At 29.6% G+C, this 13,738-nt stretch overlaps 1 protein-coding gene across 1 annotated transcript in view; it reads left to right on the forward strand.

Moving 5' to 3' along the window:
* The window catches only part of LOC142321231 (uncharacterized), a 42,721-nt gene extending 36,078 nt beyond the window's left edge, over positions 1-6,643 (forward strand). Inside the window, exons 9-11 of the mRNA XM_075359225.1 lie at positions 1,835-2,152; positions 4,037-4,105; positions 6,200-6,643. Of these exons, the coding sequence (XP_075215340.1) occupies positions 1,835-2,152; positions 4,037-4,105; positions 6,200-6,424 (612 nt within the window). The 3' untranslated portion in view covers positions 6,425-6,643. The remainder of the gene's footprint in view (positions 1-1,834; positions 2,153-4,036; positions 4,106-6,199) is intronic.
* Positions 6,644-13,738: the final 7,095 nt, after the last annotated feature.

The following is a 13,738-nucleotide window of genomic DNA, read 5'->3' on the forward strand; positions in this document are numbered from 1 at the left end:
TTGTGAAGCTAATTAAAATGAATAAACCATGATTATAAATAAACATGAAAAGTTATATAAGTCAACAATTTATATGTTTTCAGATAATACCTGGTATGAATAGAAAATACGAGGTGTGTGAGAAAAGTAATGAGACTGACTTTTTACTTATCAAAATTTTTATTTTTTTCAAACAACAATATTATCCCCTTCAAAGTAGTTCCCAGCTATACAGCGACGGAGTCATTCCCACTCCTGGTAGCAGCGCTGGAAGGCTTCAACTGATAGGGCTTTTAACTGGTCGGTCACAGTCTTTTGAATGTTCTCCAGAGTTCCAAAATGATGTCCTTTTTTGACATGTTTCAATTTCGGGAAAAGGAAAAAGTCACAAGGACTCAAATCAGGTGAATAGAGGGGTTGAGGAACAGTAGGAATGCATTTTGAAGTCAAAAATTCCCTGATGGAAATGGTCGTATTGACTCAGGGCATTGTCATGATGAAGCATCCACCTGTCTGCAATGTCTGGTCTCATGCGAATCACTCTTTTCCTGAGCCTTTCAAGGACATCTTTGTAAAACACTTGGTTGACAGTTTGTCCTGGAGGAACAAATTCTTTATACACAACACCCCTACTGTCAAAAAAGCAAATCAGCATGGTTTTATCTTTGATTTGCTCATTGCGACATTTTTTAGGTCGAGGAGATGACCATGAGTGCGCGTGCCACTCTTCGCTTTGCCGCTTTGTTTCAGGATTGTACTCAAATATCCAGAATTCATCACCTGTGATCACAAGATTGAAGAATCCTTGGTCTTTGTCAATCTTCTCAAGAAGATCAATGCACATGTTTCTTCGATTGTCCTTCTGCTCCGTTGTGAGGTTTTTCGGCACCAATTTCGAACAAACCTTTCGCATGTTTTCGCATGTCCAAATCGTCTGTCAAAATTTGATGTACGGTGAAAGTGTTTAAATTTAACTGTTCACTCATCATCCTTATTGTTAAACAACGATCTGATTTCGCAAGAACCCCTCACATGCTCAACGTTTTCATCAGATTTTGAAGTTGAAGGTCTCCCTGAGCGAGGTTGATCTTCAACGTGTTCTCGGCCTTCCAAAAATGATTTGTGCCAGCGGAAAACTTGTGCTCCTGATAAGCAATGTTCCCCATCGGCCTGTTTCAATTTTTCAAAGGTCACACTTGCGGATTTCCCAAGTTTAACTCAAAACTTGATTGGACAACGTTGTTCTAAATTTCGATGCTCCATTTTCGTAACATACAACAAAAAACACAACTTCACTGATGGCACTGTCAAAAATAATGTGTTGGCTGAACGAAGCTGAAACTCGTACTGAGCATGTGGAAGGGATGAACAAACTGGTCTAGCACAGACTGGTAGACACAGTGTTGCCAGATCGCTTGCAGTGTTACCAATCTCATTACTTTTCTCACACATCTCATATAATTAACATAACATGTTCTGAATACAATACAAAAACAGTAAAAATTGGGTCAAGTTCACCTTTATAAAAAATTCCTTACAGGCTATGAACTTTTTTATTCAATTCACAATAGCTATTCAAACTGGGTTTAAACCTAGTTCCTGCAGTATCACTATATAAATAAATATATTATAACTATTCTAATGGCATTTATTCTTTTATACCTTATACATATTCTACTTCTTGATTAGTTAAATTACAGTGAAACTTTCCACGTCATTCATCATTAGCACCCGTGAAAACCATGATAATCATTTAATCAACAAACAAATCAGTGGCGGATACATTTTATATTAGAATTTTATATAAAAGATTGTATATGAATTAGGTATATATTTGTAATTTTCTTGTTACTAGGTATCAGTAAGGGTAGAAGTTGAAGTCGGAAGATGGCCAAGTTCAAGTTCAAGTTCATTGAACTCTAATGAAACAAGTCCAGTATCAAGTGTTGAAACAAGAACACATGTAAAAAGTTTTAAAGATGAACAACATATGACTACAATAACTTCCACTGCCTCTTCTAAAAATAATGATAATAAAATGAATCAGCAGCATCAAGTTACCACTGTATCAACATGGAGTAATAAAAATGATAAAGATAAAAAAAATTACATAACCTTACCATCTGTGAAACAGTTGGCTAAACAGTTTTCAACAAATGATAATAATGAACAGGTTACTTTTAATTTGCTTTCAAAATATTTATTATTATTAAATATAGTGATTAATTTCTAATGCAGAGTAATATCATTCAATTCTATGATTTATTTGTCCAAATAATTGATGATGAAAATTATACAAAATTATTACTTTGTTTTTTCAAAAAAAATAATTTTTACAAACATCATTCAATTTAAATAAAATAATAAAAATACAAATTTAGAAATATATAAATTAATTTACAGACATTGTAAGAGAATACAAAATATTTTTCACTTCTTACACAAATAATTTTATAAAATAAGCAAAAAGTATGTTTTTACTAATAACTCCAATATAAAAACAAAAATACCACAACTTTACACTGTGCAGTCTAAAAGTACCACTCCCCTAGAATGGAACTTATAATTGAAATACGAATTTAAAAAAAGAATAACTGGTTTAAAAACAAAAAATAAGTAAGAAATTGAATATAAGAAACTAATGTGAACAACTTATCTTTAATTTTATTAACATGATATAATTTGTAGTAATTACATTAATTTCTGTGTCAACATCACACACACAGTCTAGATATTTCTTTATGATATGATTATGGCAAATTGTTTAACCACAATAGTGATACATTTTTGTCACATTTTTATCAAATGAACGGTATTTTGTACCACTTATTTTTCAGTTTTTTTTCAGGGCCAAAACTTGCAGTTTTTGTTTCAGATTTAGAAGAATTTAGCAAATACATAAAAGTTCTCATTCAGTCATAATACATTTTTCAAATAATACCCAATATTATTCTCTTTAAATTCTTACATACTTTTTGGTGAAGAATAAATGTACAATTTAATCTTAACAAATGATTATATTCGTATAAATACTAATTATAATTAAACTGTTACCATTAACAAATCAGAAATATTGAAGTTATATGTAGTACTTATGTGAAAAAGTAAGATATAAAAAACCACTTTCCTAGAGTTCTTATGAACAGTAATCTGTGGGGAAAAATGTACATTATTACTGTACATAAGTACTGTGGTTTTACTATGTTTTAAGTATTTATGAAAAAAAGTATTTATTACTAATAGCATTCACTAAAGACAATTTACTAATAATTACAGTAATTAACTAACAATTTACAGTTTAAGATTTGAAATAAAATAATACTGATAATTGCAGCTTCTTAAATGAGTCAAGAAGCTTAAAAATACTGGATTAGGTAATTTTAAATTATGCTGATTAACTTATCCAGTTTAGTTATGTGAACTCAACTAAATTTTTAATAATTGTAAGGGTATATCATTTGTAATGAAGAATTATAAGAATGATTAAACAATTTATAAAGAGGAAATCATGAAATCATTTATCACAATGATAAATTTTTATGATTGTCATAAGACAATTTATAAAGAGGAAATCATTTATCGCTTCACTGCTAACAGAGAATTGTAGAATTTATGAGCCTTCTCTCTATATTTAGTTAAAGCCAATTATACCAATAACATTTAGATTTAAACATTGTATATTCAAGTTTCTTCTTCTTTTTATTCATATGCTTGAAAATTAAAATGAACTCCCTTAACATTAAAGAATAAATTTTTCACTTCATGTAAGTTTATACTGTATATTGACTGATGTGATATCATTCAGAAGAAAAATTAATGGAAGTTTTCAAAATTGTTTAGATGAAATTAAACATTTTTCTGTTATATTTTAAATTTCCTTCAGTTTCATAATGTTATTAATAAGAAACCTCTATTACTTATTACTTATATAGTGGTTTGATGTTAACAAATTAATTATTGTATATAATTTCCACAAGTAACTGTTATAGACAACAAAATTATTTGGATTTAACTAATAATTCTACTTCAGGCTTAATATTCATCTCACTGTTTACAGGTCATTCCTGTCACTCCAAGTGCTGGTTTGCAGAGAAAATTAGAAGTTCCAACTTCACCAATAAAACAGGTCAGTATTTATTGTCTGGAATTTTCATGCAATCTTAGAATGTTGATATAATCTGATGATGAACCTGCCAATAACATATTGTATTACTATCAGCAAGACTGGTAGGATTATCATCAGTGATACAGTTAGCAGTTACGTAAAGCTAAGGCAGCAATGAAAATGTATACGGGGTCAAGATTTATGGGATAGCATCCACAACCATTATTTACAAGTTAATGTACAGTTCTAGCAGCTGGGTAACAAAAAAATAATGAAACAGCTATGCATACTGAATATTGATTAATTTTTTAATAATTCAGGATCACAATTAAAAATATAAACCACATTTATACTAAATTTGTTTTAAGTTAGTTCTCTCTACTACATTTAGAGCAGTAAACAAGCTTCATTCCCTACCAGTTTTTCTAATAATTTTGATGACAGCAAAGTTTTTGATAGAAACATAAGGACTAATTTTTAGTGCAACAAATAATATGTTAACTGCCATAAATAAAGCTCATCATTCTTAAGATAACAAAGTTTTCTTTTGTTTAATTAATTTTTTTAAATCCAATCTTTAATGCAAATTTAAGTTGTAATAGCTAATATTTTGAGAAAAAGCACTATTTTTTCTTGATGAGGTTAGTTGATCTGTATGTTTAAGTTGTCAACTCTGGCAAGAATTCCAAAGTACATATTTTTTTATTTGTTGTTAAATTGTTACTGTTTAATTTGATTACCTAAATTATAGAGTAATTAATATTTTGCCCAAGTATTTCATATCATCTGACCGAGCTCAAAAATGAGGAGCTTAGAGTTTAAATCAGTTTTAATATTTATTAGAAAAAATCTGAAATGAATTAAAAAATAAAAAAGATTTTTAAAGAATTCTAATATATGGAGTACATTTTGATTAAAAACACAATATAATTTTATTCATTTAGAAGTTTACATTTTAGACAAGCTTCAGAAATCAGCATTACTTCCTTGTATATTTACTTGGATTATCAGAACCTTCTTGTACATTTTCTTGGCTACATCCAGCTGTTCTATCATTAATGATAGAGAATAAATTCATGAAAATTATTTTTAAATCATAAAAGATATTTAAAATTATTGAATAGGTATTCTGTTACCACTGACAAACTTATAAGTTTGAAGTCAATACTTTTTTGTAATAGTTAATTTGATAAGATTTACGACTATATCATAACATCATAAATGATTACATGAATTATAGTTAAATAATTTTTCAGCATTTGAAAAAATAATCGTCTGCAACAATGGAAACACATTTTTTGGTTGGTTTGATACACATTTTATATAGCAGGTGCTGGTTTCAAATTCATATCTTATTCATCCACTGATGAATAGCATCCACTTTTACTGATTCTTTACAATATTGTGATGCAATCTGTATTTGACTACAAAATGCATTACTAAGCACTCTGTGCATAATATATTATACAACCAATGAATAATATACATACAATCAAGTAATTCAGTCTATTGCGCATTACCTTTGAAACAACATTAAAAGAGGAATTTGTCATTTTTATTCTGATTTCTGGAGGAGAAGGATTCATTAGGATACCATCTACTTTAAACAGTTGGATTCCACCATTTTAAATTCTACTGCAGGCATAACACTGTGAACACAGTGAATGCAACCAAACAACTGCAAATTCAATTTTTTTTGAGATCATTAGCCAAAGAAAAGTGAAATTACATTTAGCATTGTTTTGAATTCAGTGATCTATGGGAACCAGTTTGTTAAATCTATCTGTAGCCATTGATATTTTGGGCTTCTTTAAAACCTTCAGGTTGCTGCTTCCTAAAACTTTTCATGTTGGGAATGCTATTTTCTGTATAGCCACAAATTACTGAAGTTTAGCATCTTACCATCAATCCTATATGAATTAGTTTAGATTATAATGATCACATAGAATACTGACAAATGAAAAGACTCCTGATTTCCCAGTTTCTATGGTTTTATTTGCCTCTATGTTTCATTGGAAAACCTGTCAAAAAATCTTATGTAGTTTTATTTATCTAAAGTGATAAATCTCATTGCTCTGTTTTTAAAGATAATTTTAATTAAAAATGTTTAAACAGGTGCATAGTTTAACAGCAAGGTGCATATCGAAAGAATTTAGAGGACTGCGTGCTGCTAATCAACCAAAAATACAACAGATGAAACCAGTAGAAAAAATTGAAAATAATTCAGGAAATATATCTGATGATAGTGGAACTGCCTCACCGACACCTTCTAGTGGTTGTAATCCTAAACTTTATAATAGCATCGCATTCTGGGAACAGATGAAATTAAGCAGACAATAAGAAGCTAAATTTAATAGGTGATGAAATATTAAATGGTAAATGAAATAGATAATTTATTCTATTTGTAAATTTTATATGCTCATTGAATTTTGAACAATTTTTATTTAAATGGTAGATATAAAACACTAAGTCTATAATAAAATGGTGTATAACTTGATATATTTAATCTGTAGGTTAGGGATTATTTGTTATTGTGCCAAAGAATTATTTCTGTTTGTTTTTTTATATGATATTAATTTTGTGAATTGTATATAAAAAAACAGTAAAAAAATGTTATAACTATCTTTATTTATTTTCAATATCCACAGTTAATACACAATACCAATAATAATCATTTATAATGGATGTGATCATTCATAGTTAGATATTTTTATCCAAACGTTGATAAGTTAAATATAAATTCAGTTTTTTGCTGATGGGCAACCTCTGTGATTGTTGTCTTTCAGCTACACTCAAATACTGCAGGCTCTAGACCTCAAATCCCAGTCAGGTTTGGAATTTTTAATTTGCTAAAAAATTCATTTCTCATCACAGCAGCAAGGATCAGAAAGGATATACACCTGTCAATAGTGGAGAGAATAAATTAAAGTTAGCCATGGCTGGAAGCAGTCCCAGCTCCTTGTAAACTAATTTGTTTACACTTTTAATCATGTCTCCATTATTTGTTTCAAACAGTGGTTTTCTTTAGGCTTGTAAAGCCATGAGTTTATCATAATGGAAAAGTTGAGTAAAGAATTTATTTCAAATTTAATTAAAAAATTTGGTGAAACATTAAGTTAGAGACAATGTAGATGGAAGATTTTATGAATTGAACTTAAGAGCTTGGAGTAATATAATTTACTGAAGAAATCAATTCATATCTAGAAGGCCTTCTTCTTCTTCTTTAGTAGAATTGTCTATTGACAGGTTCACTAAAGGTCAATGAGAAACTGCATTCTCCATGACAGTATGTCCTGAACTTTATCTTTTAAATTAAAATATCCTTGTCTCTCTTTCAAATCATCCAAAATACTTATTTTCTTCTTTCCTCAATCTTTCCTAGGTTTACAACCAGCAAAAATGTGAAAAAAAGATGATAAATTTGTGAACATACCTAATGGAAAATTATTAAATCACAATTTCTGAATTACCTAGACTTAACATGAGATTCAATGTCACTATTAGAAAAAATGGAAAATGAATTTTTTTAAATGTATGTTGTAATTATCCAGTAGATAATATTTCTACATCTACATGGAAACTAATAGTTAACATCAATATTGCACCATGACCTAACCTTTTATATAACTGACACATGCTTATATTGCACCATGACCTAACCTTTTATATAACTGACACATGCTTATATCACGACCACGCAATATTATATCATTTTCCCAATTAATCTATCCAAAAGGCCATCCACCCAATAAACTTTTATACCTACATGATATACAAGAACTGATTAATTAAAACATATATTAACTATTAGCTTTTACTTAATATGATGCTTCTCTCATTTAAAATGTTTTAGATTGAGAAAAATTAATTTCACCAGATACTTAGATATGCTAATTATTAAGCTAAAGTAGTAATATGTTTGTATTCCTTTCATAATGCCACTTATCTTAATTTTTTTTTAATTTATGGAGAACTTTCTGACATATCCTGATACTATAAAACCATCAGATGCATGTTATCTTAACCCAAACCCATTAATATGGGAATACTTTTAACGTATAGTTATATAAAAGTATTCATTTTAGTAATAAAATAAGTAAGTGAACAGTTATCACTAAAATGGTGTTTAATGCATACATAACATCAAAATCTTTCTTCCCTCTGTCAAAATTGTCTTAATTTTAATTTTGTGGTTGATAAATATGTCTGATTGCACATCACCCTAAACAGTACATAATGTAAAGGAATGATAAGCAGTACTGATCATCATTCTTATATAGTATTTTGGATGTGTTTTCACAAAACAAACTATACAAAAAATCTCAAGCATAAGCTGAGACCTCTGTACAGTAATCTTAACAGTCACTCAACAAAGACACTTTAGTGCATTTACATGTATAAAACATTTTTTATTAATAACTTATACAGAAGAGCACTAAAAATTTCTTTATAAATCAATTTATTTTTTTGTAATATTTTGTTTATATGGCTGATCATGAGGAATTTTCTTTTTTCTTATGATTCCACTACTGAATGAAGATAATGTATAATTCATTTTTCCCTACAGAAAGAGGTATAGAAAGCACAATTGCCTCATTATTTTTTTTAATGATGTTAATTTAAGCATGTGAGGTACAAGCAGCAGTATTCAAGAGCTGCTTTCTCTAAAAATAATGTTGTTCAATACAAGCAAGACTTTAGAACAGGAAAAAGGTAACAATTGTAGTGCTGAATATCACTTCATTCTCGTGAACTTGACTTGCAACAGTAAGTTCAGCTTCATAAGGCAATGAGAAGCAATTAATTTGTAATTTTCCCTAGTAAGCATGGCATGGGATCTTTTTATTTGTCAAAGTGGCTGTGGAATTCTAAGAATAATTGGTGTCTCATGTCAAACCACCAGCAACTATTGTAATTGTGGCACTCAACATACACTTATAGGATGATATGTAAAATACCAGTCTACAATCAAGTGCAGCCTATAACCATGTTTTTAAATTTTTTTAATAAGTTAACATAATTTCTTAATAAGTTAATTTTTTTTTAATATAGCTGATTTTAAAAATTACAGTGCAGCACTCTTGATTCAACAACTAAAAAATATGCAGACAGTATATGAAATGAACTGCATCAAACATACTTAGCTTCAGTGATCTACATGAACTGATTCACTGAATATTGCGTAAGTTATAGTTATTGTGTTTCCATTTCATTCAGATCCTTTTTACCAATCGATTATGTTTGTAGCATCTTAGAAACCATTCATTTTATTCAGACAATTAACAATTATCTGAATAAATCTGATTTATTGATTTATTATTAATTTCATGTTTTGGAATTAATATAATTTCCACAATACAGTAAACCTCAAATATTTCAATCCTTGTAATTATGTTGAAAACAATAGTTTATTCAAGGTTAGCAAATAAATAAAAATATTTTCCGCTGAATCTCATCCAGTATTTGTTAAATAGAAATTTATAATAAAATGAATCCGATTTCTTTCTTACTTTAATTACAAAATAATATATATTATCGTCCCCCAATCACGGCTTCACCCATGCTGTATGGTTACTTATGTTTCTTGTAATGTTAAATTGTTTTTTATTTTAGTCAAGTAACCGGAGGCAGGTGCAGTCAGTTAAGTATCATAGATAGTAACAATGGCAGTGACTGTGTTGGTTGATCTGCCTCGCCATACACAATCGCACCCCTTTTTTTTTGCCTTCAGTCAACTGGTTTGATGCAGCTCTCCAAGATTCCCTATCTAGTGCTAGTCATTGCATTCCAGCTATACCCCCTACATCCTACATCCCTTAACATTTGTTTTACATATTCCAAACGTTGCCAGCAAGCACAATTTTTTTCCTTCTACCCGTCCCTCCAATATTAAAGTGACTATTCCAGGATGCCTTAATATGTGGCCTATAAGTCTGTCTCTTCTTTTAACTATATTTTTCCAAATGCTTCTTTCTTCATCAATTTCCCGCAACACCTCTTCATTTGTCAGTTTATCCACCCAACTAATTTTTAACATTCTCCTGTAGCACCACATTTCAAAAGCTTCTATCTTTTCTTCTCAGGTACTCCGATCGTCCATGTTTCACTTCCATATGCTATGCTCCAAACATATACTTTCAAAACTCGTTTCCTGACATTTAAATTAATTTTTGATATAACAAATTATATTTCTGACTGTAGGCTCATTTTGCCTGTGCTACTCGGCATTTTATATCGCTCCTGCTTCATCCATCTTTAGTAATTCTACTTCCCAAATAACAAAAAGTCTTCTACCTCCATAATCTTTTCTCTTCCTATTTTTAATTCAGTGGTCCATCTTCATTATTTCTACTACATTTCATTACTTACGTTTTGTTTATTTTCATGTGGTAGTTCTTGCGAAGGACTTCATCCATTCATTGCTTCTTTTTTACTCTCAGCTGAAATTACTATACCATCAGCAAATCATAGCATCTTTATCTTTTCACCTTGCACTGTAACTCCGGATCTAAATTGTTCTTTAGCATCATTAACTGCTAGTTCTATGTAAAGATTAAAAAGTAACAGGGTTAAGGAACATCCTTATCAGACTCCCTTTTTTATTATGGTTCATTTCTTACGTTCTTCAATTATTACTGTTGCTCTTTGGTTCCTGTAAATTTTAGCAATTGTTCTTCTATCTCTGTATTTGAAACCTAATTTTTTAAAAATGCTGAACATTTTATTTCAGTCTACGTTATCGAATGCCTTTTCTAGGTCTATAAATGCCAAATATGTTGGTTTGTTTTTTCTTTAATCTTCCTTCTATTATTAATCTGAGCGCTAAATTGCTTCTCTTGTCCCTATACTTTTCCTGAAACCAGATTGGTCTTCTCCTAACACTTATTCCACTCTCCTCTCAATTCTTCTGTACAGAATTTTAGTTAAGATTTTTGATGCATGACTAGTTAAGCTAATTGATCTATATTCTTCACATTTATCTGCTCCTGCTTTCTTTGGTATCATGGCTAAAATACTCTTTTTGAAGTCTGATGGAACTAACCCTTTTTTGTAAATATTACACACCAGTTTGTATAATCTATCAATTGCTTCCTCACCTGCACTGCAGGTATTCCATCTATTCCAGGAGCCTTTCTGCCATTCAAATCTTTTAATGCTCTCTTAAATTCAGATTTCAGTATTGTTTCCCCCTTTCATCCTCTATAAGACAATTTTCTAATTCATTTCCTCCGTATAACTCAATATATTCCACCCACCTATCAACTTTTCCTTTCGTACTATAAATCGGTGTACCATCTTTGTTTAACACATTATTCAACTTTAATTTATGTACCCCAAAATTTTCCTTAACTTTCCTGTATGCTTCGTCTGTTTTACCAATGTTCATTTTTCTTTTCAATTCTGAACACTTTTGTTTGATCCACTCTTCTTTTGCTAGTTTGCACTTCCTGTTATAGTATTTCTTAATTGTCAATAGTTCCTTCCACTTTCTTCATCGATAGCATTATTCTTATATTTTCTACATTCATCCATCAGCTGCAATATATCCTCTAAAATCTAAGTTTATCTACCAGTTCTCTTTGTTCTGTCTAAGATCACTTCTGATGATTTAAGAATTTCCTTTTTAACATTCTTCTTCTACATTTTCTACCTTATCTTTTTTACTCAGACCTCTTGCAATGTCCTCCTCAAAAATCGTCTTTACCTGCTGTTCCTCAAGCTTCTCTAAATTCCACAGATTCATGTGTGACCCCTTTTCTTCAGATTTTAATTCCCCCAATCTACATTTCATTATCACTAAATTATGGTCCCTACCAATGTCTGCTCCAAGGTAAGCTTTGTAGTTGACAAGTTAATTTCTAAATCTTTGCTTAACCATGATATAATCTATCTGATACCTTGCACTATCATCTGGCTTTTTCCATGTGTATATTCTTCTATTATGATTTTTAAAATGGGTAATGGCAATTACTAAATTATACTTCATGCAAAACTCTATAAGGAGGTCCCCTCTTTCAATCCTTCTGCCCAGCCCATATTCACCCTCTATATTTCCTTCCTTGCCTTTTCCAGTCTCCAACTATTATTAAATTTTCATCCCCTTTTATGCGTTTAATTGCTTTGTCAATTTCTTCATATACACAGTCTTGCTCTTCGTCTTGTTCATTGGTCTAATATATATCGGCTTTTCAATCAGATTATATTGTTTCTGTAATAACCGGCGAGAGCGTTACATGATAATTGTAATCTCAAATATGTAAGAGGACAAGTCTTGTTCATTGGTCAAATTTTCATTTCTATTATATTGTTACTGCAATAACCGGCAAGGACGTTACATGATAACTGCAATCTCAGATTCGGAAAAGGACAAGCTTTATTTTTTTGCCTAATTTTTATTTGTATTATATTGTTACAAGTCTTTTCCATTGGTCTAATTTTTTTCGGCTTTTCAATTCAGATTATATTCTGAATTCATATTATAAATTTTCTTTACACTGTTGATCGGGTAATCTGTAGTTCAAGAGATGCACAACATGTAAATTTGTTAAGGCTATATAGAAATGCTTGCATAACTTTTTTTCTTTTTTGTGCCACAAACCGCACAGCTGTAACTGTAATAGTTTTTTTGTAATCATGGAAGAACTTTATGGACACTCTGTACATATGAGTTTTATAATTTTGCATATCTGATTTTTTTGCCTTTAACATTTTCAGGTCACTCAAATCGAAAATTGGAAAAATTCTAGAGTGCAATTCTGTATGCATGCTGTTGTCTATTTTGCTTAATCATAAAATATGGTATGGTGAGATGTGTGTGTGTGTGCTCATGGGAATTGATGCTATTTTGAAAAATTCAGATGAGAGGAATGTTTAAATGGAACTGATCTTCATGAAATTATTAATTGTGGAATTTTTCTTTCAGCTTGATCATCATTTGAAATACAATTGACATTTTTTGAAAATAATTATAAATTTCTTTTATGTTTTCTGTTCTAACACAATTTTTTTCTGTTATAACTTGATTCTTTTTATTAATTTTTTCTAAATGATAAATAATTATTACCAGGGTGGCCTTTACCACAACCCAACTATAAAAATATGATTTCTATTAACATTTTACACTCTTCAAACCTATCAAAATGATTTAAAAATAAATTATTGTTATAATTTATGATGAGCTTCTATCAGAAAGGGAATAATTAAAAAAAAATTGTTGATTTTTAACTTATATTTAGAATCTAAATCAGATTTTTAATCTATTTTTTAGACCTCCTTCCCTAAAAATGAATTATATACTTTTTTTGCCTATCTTATTAAAGTGAAATATTAAGTTCAACTTTTAGCATACAAGTAAATAGTAAATACTAATTTTTTTTTAATACTTGGGCAAAATACTGGAATTTGACATATTTTCTTTACATACATTTTATGATAAATATAGGCATAGTATCTTAGCACAGAACTGAATTTCTGGTAATTTTATTAGTTTAACGAATCATAGAATATTTTTCTTATGACTTATAGGCATATAATTTTGTTAAATGAGCAAAAAACACATAAGAATTTTAAACAAAAATTGTAGAGAATTTAATTCTAAACAGAATGGTGCAAGTTAAATTGAATAAAACAAAAAAAAAGTTAGAAAAATTTGAA

Source organism: Lycorma delicatula, chromosome 3, assembly GCF_047948215.1.
Source record: "Lycorma delicatula isolate Av1 chromosome 3, ASM4794821v1, whole genome shotgun sequence".
Classification (NCBI taxonomy): Eukaryota; Metazoa; Arthropoda; class Insecta; order Hemiptera; family Fulgoridae; genus Lycorma; species Lycorma delicatula.